This window comes from Musca vetustissima, unplaced genomic scaffold, assembly GCF_032173495.1.
Source record: "Musca vetustissima isolate MV318-11 ecotype Yass unplaced genomic scaffold, APGP_CSIRO_Mvet_v1 utg69259, whole genome shotgun sequence".
NCBI classification, from domain to species: Eukaryota; Metazoa; Arthropoda; class Insecta; order Diptera; family Muscidae; genus Musca; species Musca vetustissima.
Genome location: NW_026887410.1, coordinates 19082 through 36914, shown reverse-complemented (window position 1 = coordinate 36914; position 17833 = coordinate 19082). Strand labels below are relative to the sequence as shown.

Sequence of the window (17833 nt, the reverse complement as noted above, 5' to 3'; positions counted from 1 at the left end):
AGATATAGCTCCCACATATATTTTCGTCCGATTTAATTTAAATGGTGTACCAAAGTCCCTATATATCCTTCGATATCCACGAAATTTGGCATAACGTACTAAATTAAATCTAGAGTGATGTGTGTTACGTTTCGTGAAAATCGGTTCAGATTTCGATATAGCTCCCATATATATTTTCGTCCGATTTTAGATAAATAGTTCACCAAAGTCTCTATATATCCTTGGATTGGCAAAGCGTACTGAATAAGGACTAGAATAATGTATGGTAAGTTTCGGAAAAATCGGTTCAGATTTCGATATAGCTCCCACATATACATATATATTCCTCCTATTTTACATAAAGGGTGCATTAGGTCAATGGCTTGTCGTCAGCTCCATCTATTGATAGACATGATTCCAATAGGTAAATGGATAAAACGAATGTGATTATTTGTCTTAATATAATAAAAATATATACTTTAGAGTTCAAAAGTAATGTCAAAACGAAATTGTCATTAAATGTTTTAATTAGCATCATTCCATTAATAGATGGCGCTGACAACGGGACATTGTCAGGGTTGCCAAATACTACAATATATATATATATATATATATATTAATTTATCTTTTATTTTTCATTCCAGGCTGTTGTGAATTGTATATTCACGGATTTCATTTATGTTGACAATTGAGAACGATCGACAAATAAGTTGAAAATATGACAGATTCGCCTATAATGATTATTATATCTTTTGGAGTTATCCTGTTCTCTCGATCATAAAGTTCTACAACGAAGGATTGCAGTACAATAAAGGCCGACTTATCTGGTGTCTACGTTGTTAAGAAAATTATTATTTATTAAAATTAATATTTTATATTTCTTAATGTGTGATTGCAATACAATAGAGACCGACTTATTTTGTCTCTAAAATGTTACGAAAATTGTTTTTTATTAAAATTAATATTTTATATTTTTAATGTGTGTATATATTTTTTATAAAGACTTTTAAATAAAAACGAAAAAAGAATTTAATAACAATATTGTTTGTTTTTGATTACGGATACAAACTAATACGGTAAGTTATGAGTTATCAGGTCACCATTTTTCTTTCATCTGGATTTGTGCGCCCAGATTTTAATATAAAGTAGCCCGCCAAAAAAAATGACTAAAGTTTAAAAGAAATGTGTATTTTGTATCAAATCGAATGTCCGATTTTTTATTGGATTATCAACATATTTTCAATCAATCAATGTTCACAAAAAAAACACCGATTGGTTACTTGGAGACCTTTAAAAATCCACGCTTCATATTAGGCCTTGATAAATAAAAAATACACACTCTATTGTTATTAAAAAAAAAAAAAAACTTTCTGCAAATAATCCCCACTCATTTGGTATTAAAAAAAAAATAATTTTACAAAATCCCCACCAGTTCCATACATGAACCAGTAAGGAAAGCAGTAAAGTCGGACGGGGCCGACTATATGATACCCTTCACCACTATGGGTATATTAAACAGGACTATTAACATGAAATATATATGGGAGCTATATAGACCGATTTTCTCTAAACTTGGCAGACATCTAGGCTCAATTCAGTACGTTATGCCAAATTTCGTGCCAATCGAAAGATATATAGGGGCTTTGGTGCACCATTTACATGAAATCGGACGAAACTATATATGGGAGCTATATCTAAATCTGAACCGATTTTCACGAAACTTGGCAGACATAATTCTAGGCTCAATTCAGTACGTTATGCCAAAATTGGTGCAAATCGAAAGATATATAGGGACTTTTGATGCACCATTTACATGACATCGGACGAAACTATATATGGGAGCTATATCTAAATCTGGACCGATTTTCACGAAACTTGGCAGACATCATTCTAGACCTAAATGATTAGGCTGTACCAAATTTCGTGCAAATCGAAAGATATATGTGGACTTTGGTGCACCATTTACATGAAATCGGACGAAACTATATATGGGAGCTATATCTAAATCTGGACCGATTTTCATGAAACTTGGCAGACATCATTCTAGACGTAAATGATTAGGCTGTACCAAATTTCGTGCAAATCGAAAGATATATAGGGACCGTTTACATTAAATCGGTTAAATATATATGGGAGCTATATCTAAATTTGAACCGATTTTTCCCAATTTCAATACGGTTCGTCCTTAGGCCGAATAAGTGACCTATGCCAAATTTCATCCAATTCGGATCATAAATGCGACCTGTACTTTGTTTACAATTTAACATGGACAGACAGACGGACGGACGGACATACATAAATCGACTTAAAAAGTGATTCTATGCATATTCTCAAAAGGATCCATGTGTCTATCTCGTTTCCTTTTGCCTGTTACAAACATATGCACAAAGACATAATACCCTGTACCACAGTGTCGCTGCCCCTACTATTAGTACTTAAAAACATTTTCTATCACGCTCTATTGGTACTTGAAAAAATATATTCTTTAAAAAATATACGCTCTATTACTAGTTGAAGTAATATTCATTAATTAATCTATTTAATTCTCTTTGAATATTGGATAAATATTCCTTAAAAAATCTCGACACATAAAAATTACAATTAAAAAATCCAACTGTGGTATTTTTAGTAAAAAATTAAAAAAAACTGATTTAATTTTTGATACACATAAAAACTGCATCACTTCCCCTATCCAGTAGTGAAAGTTTCATTCAAATATCTCCATTTATCGCCGAGTTATGGCCATTTGAAATCGATCATGTGTCAAAATATAGCTGCTACACGATTCTGTTTGCCTAATACGGCAAATGAGAAAACTGTAGAATTTGCAATTCAATAGAAACAGAAAAAATTAGGTGTGTTGCCAGATAGTTTGTTTTGTGTTTCCATGTCAGTTAGCATAATTATGAGCATACTTTTAGGCGTTACACATTTTCACTATTGGATTGACGAAATATTGTAGTTTTTATGTCTATCAGCAAAATACAAGAAAACATAACTGAATTTAATGGAAGAGTTTTTTATTCACTAAGATTTTTTATTTACTAATAGAGGACCGATGAAAATCGGGACCGCCAAAATCTGAAAGGAAAAAAAGAAAACCCTAGCTGGGTTTTGAACTATTAGCTAAGGTTGTTGTTTAAACCCGGTTTTAAGTTGGTCGTACGATTATATCGTGAACTACTCAAAACATTGATTTTCACCGTTGAGAAATGTTTTACCCCTTTAATAAGACCTACAAATTTTGCTTTGATATAAAATTAAAAAAAAAATAACAACATCATACTCAAAATGGCACATCTGTCAAAGACACATTAATTTTCGAATAATTCGACCAACAATAGATGACAGAAATATAGTCAAAAGAATAATAAACAAATATTCTTGAAATCCCGTTAGGATTGGATGACTTGTCTCTCAAAGTCAAAGTCTTAAAAATGAACCAATTGTATGTTCATACAAAATGGTATGCATGTTATGGTATTTAAAAAGCTTACCATTTTCTATTGAAAATTGACAAAATTAAAACGGGTCTAAACAAAAACCTTAGCTAACAATACAAACCCCATATAGGAATTTTCTTCTACCATCATTACAGATTTTGGTGGTCCCGGCTGGTTCAAGATTTTAGTGCTGTACACACGGAATTGATTTTTTTCTTGAATATTTTTTCAGGTACTACTGAATCGAATTTTATTTCATTTAAGCCTTGCGGCTCATGAGGGTTAGTTTTAGACCCTATGCTTCTTTTGACCAAATCATTTTCTGGCAATTTTGTGTCGATTTACATCGTAATATTTCAAGCTCAAAGCACTGTTGACAAAAGTCAACATTTTACTGAAAATAAATTAGATAATATCTTGCGAACAGAGCATCCAATTTAAACCAAACTTTGCACAACCTAAAACTTTAACCAAACATATAAAATATTTGAAGATGGGACTTATCGGTTCACTTCTTCTGGTACCTCCCCTAAAAAAATCAAGATTTTGAAAATTTGTTAGTCCAAATATAATCGTATGGAATTTCCGATTTGATGCGAAATGCGCACATCGTAATATTTATTTTAAACGGAAATCAAATACGAAGATGGTACCCATCGGTCCACCACTTCTATTACCTCCCACACAAAATGGTCAACATTTTCCTGAAAAGTAATTTTATAATATCACGTGAACGAACTATTGGGGAGGGGGTCAGGTCCCCTTAAGGAAAATTAATTAATATAAATAACAAATACTTTAATTTTAATAATAAATTCTAACATCACCTAATTATTTACCAGGTTATATATTATCAATGATGAATTTAGATATCGATTTGTTGTAATATTGTTGTAAATAAAATAACTTTTAAGTAACAAATATTAGAAAAGATGTTCCAATTAATTGTTTATTAATCTGAAAAAATAACTTCTGAAAGAAAAGAAAAAAAAAATAACAAAACGAATCAAAATATTTTGAATTCAACAATCTCAGAAAATAACGAAATTAAAATACCACAACGAATTAGTGACAGCCAAATATATTACAACAGCTTTAGAATGTCATTAGAAATGGTTGTAAATATTACCAAGGTTTGTATATGTCTTGCAAATTCCACAAGAAAGCGAATAGTATATTAACCAACATCTCCCGTTAAATTTGGTTACACATTCATATTCAATAATGTTTTAGGCCATGAATATATTCTACTTTTACAATCAATGTTACGGTCCTTATTATCCATAGTTATTTTTTATTTATTTACAACTAATATGTGAGGTTAAAAGTGTGGTTAGTGTTGTAAATGAAATCTACATATGAGACTTTACTCCAATTCAAGAAAAAAAGTAATCAGAAGACCAAATATTCTTATTGAATACCAAATGATCTTATAGAATACCAAATCGTCTTATCGAAGACCTAGTGATATTATTAAAGACAAGTTTTTCCTATAATGTATGAAGTTTCTCAGCGATAGAAAGATAAATACATTTATCTAGGTGAAGATAGTGATGATGCTTTAAATTAAAAATGAAATAATAACCAATTTTCCAATGCAAAAAAATAACAGCCAATTATTCCATAACAACCAATTTCAAATAAAAAATATTAAATATTATTTACGTTTGTGTATGTGCGTGTATTAAATTTAAAAACAATATTTAATAATAAATACCATTTAAAAAAGCATTTTAATAATAAATTAATGCTACCAAAATATAAATAGATAATCTAGCACTAACTTATATTTATAATAATCACCAGAGGGGAAAAAAGCGTATATATGTTTGTGTATGTATGTCTATATATGTATACATTATATAAATTAAATTGTGTTATATTCTAGAATGCAAATTATTATAAAATCGTTGTGAAGGTTTGTTTTTATTTTACATATATCGTGTAACCAATTTGGTCAATATTTTTAGTTTTGGTGTGTTGCATGTGTGTGGATTTCTGTGTGTTTGGGTGTGTGCAGTGTGTGTGTGTGTTACCAATGTTAACAAAAACATCATGCTCACTTGGCTGTTTGACGGCTATCTTCACGCTGATATTTGGCAAACTCTAAGAAAATCTCTTCCAATGTTGTCTGTGATATTGAATAATCTTCAATGTTCAAACGATCCCGATTACTTTCCATAAGGCCGAATATTTGCGACCATTTAATACTGGACAATGGAATGTAGAAGGTAAGAATACCCATGTAATTTTCCCTGGAGAAGAAGAGCAAAAAATAGTTAATATTGAAATTAAACAAAACATGTTATATATAGACGTACTGTAAAATGGATTGCGGAAATTCGGTTTCAATGAAACTCTTAACTGTTTCAATGTCTTGTTCACGAATATGAGCTGCGGTACTTTCAATGGCCAAGCTGACACTGTTTCTGTAAAATTTATAAAATCAAAATTAGTTAATTATTCGAATTATACAAATGAAAAAGAATTTACCTTCCGGATTTCACAGCATCAGTGTTACGTTTAACTTTAATCTTCAAAATCAAACCCTTGGAGAATTTATTCTTCAAATGTTGTGTCGAACCAATACACTTGAATTCACCGTTAACCATAATGGCCAGACGGGTACACAATGCCTCACATTCTTCCATACTATGTGATGTGAGAATAATCGATTTACCCGAATCACGAATACGACAAACCATATTCCACAACTGCCGTCTGGCTGCCGGATCCATACCGCTGGTGGGTTCATCCAAATAGATAACCGACGGACTACCAATAACAGCCAAGGCCGTACTTAATTTACGTTTATTACCACCACTATAGGCTTTTGTCGGCTTATCTAAATGTTTCATAAAACCAAATGATTTTGCCAATTCTAGGGAAATGTAATCGATGCGATCACGTTGTACACCACGCAGTAAACAGAATATCCGTAAAGTTTCACGACCCGTCAAGTCGTCTAGTAGGGCATCGAATTGTGGACAGTAGCCAATTTCTTTGTATATCTTGTTGACATCCGCAGCCAAATTCATACCTTTAACATAGGCTGTGCCGCTGGTGATGCGTTCGTCACCGGTCATCATTTTAAAGGTGGTCGTTTTGCCGGCACCATTTACACCGAGCAAACCGAAGCATTCAACTCTGTTGGAGGAGAGAAAGAAGTGGCAATTAATTTAAAAGAATAACAAAAAAAATGTCTGAAGCTCGGTGAGGCAGAGCCTAACGCTACTACTTCAGGAACCAGTGGATTTCAAGCTCGGAATTAAATAAATAATAAAAATATTTTTTTGGATCCTTACACATAAATAAGGCGTGGATTTTTAACGAATATTTTCTCAAGGAATCACCGAAAATAAAGGCATGCATTTTTAGGCGTGAATTTTTAACGAATATTTTCTCAAGGAATCACCGAAAATAAAGGCATGCATTTTTAGGCGTGATTTTTTAAGAATATTTTCTCAAGGAATCATCGAAATAAAAGGGGTGGATTTTTTAAGAATATTTTCTCAAGGAATCATCACAATAAAAGGCGTAGATTTTTTTCAAACTCAATTAATTTTGAATGCACACCACCTGATAGAGGGTATAGAACAAAATGATACATTTGTTTGCTTAAGGAAGTGTGGATTTTAAAGAACTATTTTTCAGGCATCATCACAATTATAAGAGAATTTTTTTAAGGCTATTTGTCAGGAATTTTCAATCGTCTGCTTGGGGGTTATAAAGGAATATTTTGAGAATTTAAACTTACGGTTTAACACACAGCGAAATTTGATTGACAGCCAAAAAGCTGTCATAATATTTCGTAACGCGATCCAATACCAAATTTTGGCTTTGTAATTCCGACTGTGACATTCTGAGGATTTTCTCCTTCTCCGCTTCAACATCGTCATCATGGTAGGCATCTTCAGCAGGGGGTGTTGGTTTGCTATAACAAATTTAAAAAAATTACTATTCAAATCTTTAACAAATATATAGTTTCAGTCAATACTTACAAATTCCTTTGTTTCCATTTGTAGATCAACTCATTCAAAATACCATATTCGCGGCAGATCAATATCGTAAAGAACACCACAAATGTGGCAACTAAATAAACAGTTTCGGGCAAAATACCGGGTTCTTTCCAAGCGAAATAGGGAGTTGTGTCTGAAAGGGCAAAAAAAATAATCTTAATGACCGATTTAAAATAAATGACGATTTATTGAATACTTACAACAGCATTTCGGCACAAGTTGACAACGCAGGGCATCGGGTAGAATGGAAATAACAGGATTACTGCAAGCCTCACGTGTGGCCACATTAACATATAGCTTATTAAGACCCAAGGCTAAGGAGAAGTGCGGAAATACTCTGAAGATCCATCCCAACAGATCGGCCGTGTCTTTGGTACCCAAATAGTCAATGGACATTACAGCCACCGCAATAAACAGAGCCATGCCACAGAATATGTTGATAATTGAAATTTTGCCAAAACCAGAAGATGGCTCCGCGAAGAACAGTGACATCAGGTATGTAAATGGAAGCACCGAAAATCCGAAGATAAGTATAACTAAGAAATAGCGTGCTGTATAAGGAAATAGAAACAAAAGCATGTTTGAAATTTATTATTCTGGTTATAGTTCGATAAGAAAACCTTACCCAAATCTGAAAATGTCGAAAAGCCATCTTCCTGGAAGCATGCTATCGTAAAGACCACAATTAACGCTGTCAGTGTAAACGTCATAATATCCCATAGGAATTGTGATATCCAGAATACCCAAACATTAACACCGCCCACAAATTGCAATAACTTGGAACGTGATTCACGTTCTTTGATCAGGAACAAAATATAGAAAGCACTCACAAAACAAAAACAGAAACATAAATTCGTCGATAACTGTGTACCCAGATTATTGCCGACATTCAATTGTTTCAATACCGTTTCTGTGGTATAGGGTAGGGGGGCATTTGTAACGGTAATTTCATAGGACTCATTCATGGCAGCTCTACAAATGAGGAGAGAAAGATCGAGAGAGAAAAATGAAAAATGGGTGCGAAATTATAAAATGGCATATATGTTTAATGTGTAACGAAGAGAGTGGGCGGAATTGGGGAAGAGATATTGTTTTATAATAGATTGGTTACATTGGATCTTGAGCAATATTTCCAATGGAATACAGAAGTGTTGGGTATTGTTATCTATATATTATACTCAGACACCGGGAATTAAATGTCCGTAACTATTCGAACTAGTTGAGATCTCTTCCAAATTATTCGAAGCTGTTATGAATTCTACTGTGATAATTAGGACATCTGGTAAGCACTTCATAATATACTATTTGTGCATATTTGGACCCTTCTATACTCTGAAAACAATCTTTTTATATTAATCGGACATCTATGAAGGATCTCCAGAATTATAATATACCTCTAATGTACTTTATGAAACACTAATAGTTTTTTTTCTTCACAGCTGTTTTTCCCCTATAGCAGGATATACTGGGAGATTGCCCTATTTTATCTCTTAGGTATTCCTTGGAGCACATCTCATACTAATCTGATGTCTAGTGAAATTCTCCTATAATATTAGAAACTATTGTGAGACTCTATTAATTGGTCTTAAAACTTAGTCTCCTATTTTTTCGAAGTCCTAATATGCACTAAAGAAATATTTTAATGATTTCTAGAGATTCTGCTGAATTAGTTTGGGTTCTTTTGAGCTACTTCCAAACATGTAATCCATTTTCGTTAAACCTTTAGAATCAAAAAGATATCTAAATGCAAAATAACGACGTATGACCTCAAGTCATACCTCATAGAAACATATTTTATGATAGAGTAATCTATGAAAAGTTCCTACGATACTATATGGTTATGTAACCAGATCTAACTAGTGTTGACTGTTGTTGTAAGTATTTCTCAGCATTTGAATAAATTCCCAATAAAATTTTAAAAATTAAAGTTAGAGTTTATGTGTTTGTGCTGTGTATGTGTAACTGTAGTGCTGGTGTCCCAAATTCGGACACCACTGTCACATGGATACACAGTTTTCACAACGAAATACATTTCAGAATTTTCAAAAAGACAATAACCAACCACCATAACCATTCACTAAAAATTATCTTCCCAAAAATTCTCCCGCCATGTCTTGCGAGTGCTTTTCTTAGTCGGTCGCGGTATTAACTTACTTTATAATGGCATTGTGTACCAAATTCGCCGTCAATGGTGCCGTATGCAGCGGCTGATTATTTAACCATGCGACAATTGAGTTATTTCCTCGTATCGATGCGGATGCCAAATATCTTGAATTGATTCTCACTTGTATGCTGCGACCCAAATCCAAAATGTATTCGGTAAAATTTTTGTTGCCGGTTAATTCCAATTCATAATCGCTACCGTACGATGTTGCTACCGTTTTATAGGCACCGGCAATTTTTGCCAAAAGTGAACCGGGAACAACATCGGGAGCTGTATCTAGAACAGTAACAGCCACAGGATACTGAGTCAGGCTCATTGTCATCGGTTCCAATGGCCTGAATGTACCCTGTGTTCGGGTGATTATAATTGTCATAACTACAAAAAATATTGGCATAAGATTTTGTATGATGAACAGTAATTTGTTTCGCCATGTATGGAGAACTTTTTTCAAGATCATGGCATCCCATTGGTTGCGCAGTAAATTAACGCCCTTGAGTAGGCGGGTGTTTTCCGAGAATAAACTGTCGGCTAAAAGAGAGAGAAAAAAAATATTATTTTAGGTTATATCACTTGAATCCATTAACTTACATGTTATTGATTCGACATCATCTTCAGGATAGGCAGTGGGAGCGGCACCATTCATACCATTATTCGCAATTTGTTTATTATTCGTTTCGCTATTGGTTGCAGCATTACCCTCTGCACCCACTTTCATAAATACCTCTTCCAGTGATGTTATACCGATACCATAACCATTTAACTTCAGATCATCTGAACTATTTTCCAAATCTCTAAACATTTCTTCAAAAATATGTGAATATTTATCGGGCAATTCATATGACAATTCCGCACCAATATCGGCAACAGGTTGTATATTGGGTACATATTTTTGCAGTAGAGCTGTAAGTTCTTCACTTTTACAACCGTCACGTTTTACACAGATCTATAAAGAGGTAATGGAATGGTAATTAAATAAAGAATATTGGTTTAAAAATAATTGCGTTATTGGAGCTCTATATCTAATCATGGGGGAATATTTTTAAATTTCGATATCCTAATAACCGAAAATGAGGTTTATGTTAAGTGGGGGATATATCGATGTAGATAATTTTAATAGAGCAGCATTCGGACCTCATATCTGATTTTCCTCCTTAATAGCTTCTCTTAGATTAGCATATTTTTTCAGTAGCGCATTTTAACTGTGGAACTAATAATATCAAATACATCATCCTCTACTACTCGCCAACCTAATAAACTTATTTTATGTTCCCCTTATGTACCAGAATATTTTATAATATCCTTTAATACTTATCGAGTTCCATTGGATCCCAAATTACCATCTCCCACAACAGCAGGAACTTAAGTGACTTCCACCCACCCATTCTTTTTTGACATACCTATAATAGTTGGATCCATAAGGGCTTTATCTAATTCTAGTAGGAAATCAAATGATCTAGTCCATTATTAGACGAACTTTTCAAGGACTACAATGCGATCGGTTTCTATAGCAGTGGGGACAGATGAATTTAAGAGGAATTCATCTGTCCCCAATGGTCTACTTTTTTACCTCTAAAAAATTTCCGTTCTAAATTCTTTTAATTTTCTCCACCGGCTACTTACCAATTTATAACCCGAACCATATTTCTTTTTCAAGAAAAACGATGTGCCATGACACTTCAATTCACCGCCACACATAATGGCAATACGATCACCCAAAACATCTGCTTCGTCCATAAAATGCGTTGTCAACAGCACGGTGCGGCCAACTTTTTCCGATTGCAGCAAATCCCATAATTGACGTCTAGCCGATGGATCCATACCCGATGAAGGTTCATCACACAATACGACTTTCGTATTACCGGTAAGTGCACAACAAACTGATAGCTTACGTTTCATACCGCCCGACAGCTTGCTGGAGGCCACATTTGCCTTATCTTCCAATTCAATCATGCGAATATATTTATTTACTTCCTGCGTTATGGCATCACCCTTCAAACCCTTCAAACGACTAAAGAAAATCAAGTGATCGGCCACAGACAGATCATCGAAGAGCACGTTGTGTTGCGGACAGATACCCAAAGACATGCGGGCACCTTCAATATTTGTGCGAATATCACTGCCATTGATAATGGCCGTACCGGATGTGGGTGGGAACATGCCCGTCAGCATGGATATTGTTGTTGTCTTACCGGCACCATTATGACCCAAAAGCACTGTTATTTCATCTTCGTACATATTGACAGATACACCGCGCACAGCTTCTTTATCGCCAAAACGTTTCTTTAGGTTTCTAACTTGCAGGCCGATATGTTTGCCAGCTGGTTCTGGTTCAAATGCATCGGGATTCTTACGCTCCACATGACCGCCGGGTATATCTTCAACACCAATATATTCACGATCACCAAACCAAAAACTGCGTGTGAAAATGAAGTTCCATTTCTTGGGAACACCAAAATCGCCAGGGAATATCTGTTCCACATAGAGGCAAATTGCAATATATAACACACAAGATGCCAACATCATCAGAATGATATAGCCAACAGTCAAATCATCATCAATGTTAACCGGTTCGAAGAGATTACTCCATTGGAATCCCTCACCCGTGCCCTCAAAAAGCATAATTAGCTTTAAACCCAAACCCATGGCCGTATTTGAGATCAAACACCAACCTAATTTAGTGCCCAAACTCAATTCGTCATAGGTTTGGAACATAAACGAAAAGGGCATATAGGCAATGAACCAGATCAAGCCAGTAACAGCGGCTGCAGTGCTTGCTTTTGAGAAAAATGTAGCCATCATGAAACAGAAACAGATACTCGTTATCACATAGATCAGGAAGAAGAATAGCAGGACAGACCAATCGGCATGTGTTAGCACGGCAACACCATTTGACCATTCGATCTGAAAATAATTAAACGTATTTATTAGTGAAAGTTTCAAAATGGCTAATATACAGATGTACATAAAGACCATAGGGTTGTATGAAGACCAATTGGTCTGTGCATTGAGGCCACCGGTCTTTATAAAGACAAATCACCAGCTTGTTGTGGCTGTTATTGTTTGTTTTTCGTTCAACTACGAACCTTCATGATAATAGTAACGAGTATAGCCGATATTGCCAACAGAATAAAGTTTTTACAAAACCAACTGGTCCAATGTAGCCAATTATCCAGGCCCATGATTTTCATGACTTCTTTCAGCTGTTTCTCCTTTTCGGCAGTAATGTTCTGAAAAAGCCAAAGGGAAATGTTTATTTCTAGACCTCAAAGAAGACACCACACCATCCAACTTACCCTAACAATATTCGAACAGGGATAAATAAAACTCAACAATATGATCAATGGTACAAAACTTGCCATACCCTCCAGCAGGGGATCATAAATATATGCCGGATAGGGATAACGTTGCATTGTCACCTCGGGCAAATCTGTTCGTTGTGTTACCAATTTTGCATAGGCCATTGAAATGGCATGCTGGACGGGCAGAAACGATTCACGTATATAACCCACGGGTAAACCACCATCTGCTGCGCTTGGATTACGTGGTCCGCTCAAATCCAATGGCATAAACAGTTTCATTGTTAACCATGTCATACCCAAATTTGATTCATCGGTTCTCAATTCACTGGGGTAGCGTAGTGAAAAGGCAAATTTTTGTGGGTAATCGGTTAAATTACTCCAACTATCATCGAATTGTACACCGGCTAAATAGCTATTTGAGACCATGGCAAATTCTAATGCTGCCGCATCAGGATATCCTTGACAGGTTAAGTTGAGACTCTTGGCAGCATCGCAAACGATATTCTTTAGAAAAGGATTGTCCGGTGAATATTGTAGTGAATAGGTTACGGGTTTTGCAAATTGGAGAAGAGACATTTCTTTTCTGTTTAGTTGTGTGGTCGAAGGTGGGGGGAAATGGAATTAAAAAAAGTTGTGATTAGTGGCAATTTAATGTAAATATATGAGGGTATGTATGTATATAATGTAAATAAATGTGGTTATTAGTTGGGAGTAGTACTGATTGTATTATTATAATTATTTAGTTGTGAAAGGACAAGTGTTAGGATCATTTAATGTTTAGGTTAGGTTTAGTGGTAATTGTGATTTTCATTTGAAATAAAAGTTAAAGGTCATACCAATACGTCAGATGAATTAACTTAAACAGCAGAATGGATTTGCAGACAGATTTATGTGTTGGTACAACCGCCATTTTATGGCACTTTCGATGTAAGATTCGGATCGTTATGGATAAGAATAGTTTTTGCAAAATATACTCTTTTTTGTTACATCGTCCCTATAACAGAAGGGGGGCTTCTATCGGAATTTTGAAGAATTTATTTAAATCAAAATCATGGTCCATTTATGTTATCCAGGGAGACCAGCTGCAAATCAGATGCTGCTCAAGTTTGCTGTCAAATTGCATTATTTTGAATAGACTTTACATTATGAAAATACCGTCCAAATCAAGGCCAATAAATAAGGTGGCCCAGAGAGACCAGCTGGATGTCAGCTGCCTCTTAAGATTGCTGTCAAAATCCATTATTGTGAATTATGGTCCAAATGTTTCATTCTGAAACATAAGGTTCGTTCGTTTACTCAATAATTTGTACGAATTTGTACAAATTATTACAAAATGTTGTTCGTTTACCCAAAAGTCCAGTAAAAGAGAGTGAATTGAGAGGGCAGATTTGACAGTTGTATTACTGAGTATTTGCAAATTCTTACAAGGAAAATTTACTCAGTAAGAATTTTCTTGTGCCATCAGCTGATATTTAATCAGCTGTTTTGTTATGTTTTGTACACAAACAACGAAATTGTTATCAAGCAAATTGATTCTTTTGTGAATTTTATTTTGATTTTGTATCATTAAACAGGAAAATGGATGAAGAAAACGCATGTATTTATAAAAAAATCTAAAATGTTCCCTTGTTATCAATTTTTCTAATAAAAATGCTGTTTTTTAGTTTGCGCCAATTTGTTTGTTGTTTTAATCAGCTGTGTCGAAACAATATTTTTACTGGATGTTGTTCGTTTACTTTTTGCAGTTTTCTCTCTTGAGAAGGAAAAATTCGTATTTACTCTCTGCAAATTCTTACTGAGTAAATATTACTGGGAAAGTAAACGAACGAACCTATAATTGTCAAATCCTCTGTTTTAGTTATAACATTAGGTTCGTTCGTTTACTTTCCCAGTAATATTTACTCAGTAAGAATTTGCCGAGAGTAAATACGAATTTTTCCTTCTCAAGAGAGAAAACGGCAAAAAGTAAACGAACAACATCCAGTAAAAAGATTGTTTCGACACAGCTGATTAAAACAACAAACAAATTGGCGCAAACTAAAAAACAGCATTTTTATTAGAAAAATTGATAACAAGGGAACATTTTAGATTTTTTATAAATACATGCGTTTTCTTCATCCATTTTCCTGTTTAATGATACAAAATCAAAATAAAATTCACAAAAGAATCAATTTGCTTGATAACAATTTCATTGTTTGTTTACAAAACATAACAAAACAGCTGATTAAATATCAGCTGATGGTACAAGAAAATTTTTACTGAGTAAATTTTCCTTGTAAGAATTTGCAAATACTCAGTAACACAACTGTCAAATCTGCTCTCTCAATTCACTCTCTTTTACTGGACTTTTGGGTAAACGAGCAACATTTTGTAATAATTTGTACAAATTCGTACAAATTATTGAGTAAACGAACGAACCTATTGTATATTTAGATCTCTGCCCATTTTCGATTTTCTTGGAGATAAACAATAACTTCGTTCCATCTTTTGATATAACGAGTTTGGCAACGATTTTGAAAAAAAAAACAAACGACATATTGGTAAGTTTTAGGAAATTTGTTGGATTTTTGTGTGTGAAAACGATGTTGTATTTGAAATTATCTCGTTTCCGCACAGGATAATGAGTGGATTTAAAATTTAATTAGTTCTGCTTAGTTAAAATGTAAATATGATATAAAATGGTATGTGGAATTTTAAAAGTTAAACATTTTTATCAAAACCACCCTGATGGGTTGTATTAATTTTTGTTTTCTAATTTTAAGGAGAAGCGAAATACAATTGGCAGGTTATTCAATTTGTTTGCATGTTGTATATTTATGTAAATGTTTGGTTTGTGAAACTTAATAAAAAAAAGCCAGTGAATTAATTAGTAATAGATTAGAACGGGGAATGTACTGAAAATTAAAAGATTCTTTGGAGGCGGGGTGGGGCAGAAATCGCACACACACATGCAGTCTACATTGAAGTGATTAAAATCAAGATTACCTGTCTCTGGTTAAAGCAGTCTTTAAGAGATTACGCTTTACTGTAGAACGTACTACTGTATTCCTTTAAACACATAAAATTTGGAGGAGATTATTATTATGATTTTTTTTTTTGGTTCTTATAATTTTTTATATTGCTTTTTTAAACTCCCAATACGTAAAATTAAATTGTTGTTTTTATAAATACATTATTTGTAATTTTGTTATTTATTTAACTGCATACTTACTTAAATAAATCAATATTATCGATATTTTGTGGTGGATATATGCTAAGATCTTTCGGTTCGGCCACAACCAGCATTCGCACCAACACCATCAGCAATGCGAATACCACAGGCGCCAATATTTCGATCACAAATTGAATTTTGTGATGCCATTGTAGTAGCCAATTTTTCCATGTTAACAATTTGAATTTTTCCCAATTTCCTATATGTGCCATTTTGCCATGTAGTGTGGAAAGCAGGGGATTTTAGAGAGAGCGGCGGGGAAGTTGTTTGTTTGTACGGCCTTCTTAAATTGGGTAATTTATGACTAGTGTGTTAATTTAGGATATAACTGTAATGAAAAAAGATGCAAAAAAATATGAGAACAAATTTTTAAAAATTATTTATTTTTTTTTTTTTTTTTTGAGATGATACTAAAGGGTTAAGTAGAGTTTTTATAAAACGTAATATCCGTAAATTAGTGTCCTAAAACAATGCATAGTTGTTGTACCATGATAGTTGTTCAGAATTTGATGACCACAAATAGGTCAATGTAAGCCATTATATTGATAATGAATAGAATTTATTGGAAACTATTGTTACGTTAGATAAATGTAAAATTAGTTGCATGATCTATTAATGAGGTCAACCAGCTAGCGAAAGTCAGCTGTTTTCTCTCAAGTCTAATGTCAAAAATTTGGACTTTGTTTACATTTTTATAAGGGAAGACAATTCACAATAATGCATTTTGACAGCAAACTTGAGAGACAGCTGACACTCATTTGGTCTCCCTGTATGGCCTTATTTATAGATCTTGATTAGTTTAGTTCCCGGAATGTGAGTTTGTATGTGTTTATTGAATCGTTGAATTCAAGGCCTATTAATAAAGTCATCCAGTGAGACCAGCTTGATATCAGCTGTTTCTGAAGTTTGCTGGTAGCAGGAGGGGACATAGTTCTTATGGCGACATTCTGACAGGTCCGCACAATACAAAGCTTAACACTGATTGGATTAATGCTGTATAAGAGGAAGGAGACTTTATTATCCTTGAAAAGACTGTCGAATGTTACACTCAATATCTTGGAATAGTTTGGTGGTCTGAATCTGTTCTCTATTGACCATAATGATAAGCAGAGCTTAATTTCAGCCCTCCAAGCTTTGAACAGTGTGGCTGTAGATTTAATGGCTAATATTTTCATATACATCAGATGAAAGATATGTACATGGTGAGCTGTGTAGACGTTTATCATCCCACATATGTCATCAATAATAGGACCCAACGCCATGATCATACAATTATCCGTATACATTACAACAATCTCTATACCGCACAGTTCCAGAGAAATCACCAAAGCTTGGACAACTCCATGGTTCACTCTATGGGGCTTCGTTTCTGAATTCCGCACAACGTTTGAAATGGTATACTGACCACTAAACCTTCCCATCATTATCATATCATTGACGACCTTGCGAATACAAATTCATTTTCTTTAAAGTATATCAAAGCGAAAAAAATATGAAAACAAACTAACTTTTCCTGGAATGTTGGTTTCATCATCTAACTGTATATGTGTCCCGGCGCCACAGCTTCTATTAATAGCTGACAACAACGATGAGATAATAATTGTCTTTTATATATATATATATATATATATATAGAATATATTCGAATTTGCTGTATGTCCTTACAGTGTAAATAACGAACGTGAAACAAATATCTTTTCAAAACATTACGACAACAA

General features: G+C 33.9%; 1 protein-coding gene across 1 annotated transcript; it reads right to left on the bottom strand.

Annotated features, from left to right (window-relative positions):
- Window positions 1–4353: 4353 nt before the first annotated feature.
- LOC133334984 (phospholipid-transporting ATPase ABCA3-like) lies at window positions 4354–16348 on the bottom strand. Its single transcript, XM_061543294.1, has 14 exons — window positions 16116–16348; window positions 12899–13487; window positions 12689–12832; window positions 11226–12506; window positions 10194–10548; window positions 9596–10133; window positions 8067–8413; window positions 7642–7992; window positions 7424–7574; window positions 7180–7356; window positions 5916–6569; window positions 5744–5851; window positions 5486–5677; window positions 4354–4394 (listed from the first exon to the last, which is right to left on the bottom strand). The coding sequence occupies exons 1-14, from the start codon at window positions 16325–16327 to the stop codon at window positions 4364–4366; spliced, it is 5130 nt and encodes a 1709-aa protein (XP_061399278.1). The 5' UTR covers window positions 16328–16348; the 3' UTR covers window positions 4354–4363.
- Window positions 16349–17833: the final 1485 nt, after the last annotated feature.

Coding starts and splice junctions, on each gene's coding strand:
- LOC133334984 (XM_061543294.1), bottom strand. CDS start 16,327: ATGGCACATATAGGAAATTGGGAAAAATTCAAATTGTTAACATGGAAA. Junction 12,833..12,898: donor CCTGTTCGAATATTGTTAGG/GTAAGTTGGATG, acceptor TGGCTTTTTCAG/AACATTACTGCCGAAAAGGA. Junction 10,134..10,193: donor TGATGTCGAATCAATAACAT/GTAAGTTAATGG, acceptor TCTCTCTTTTAG/CCGACAGTTTATTCTCGGAA.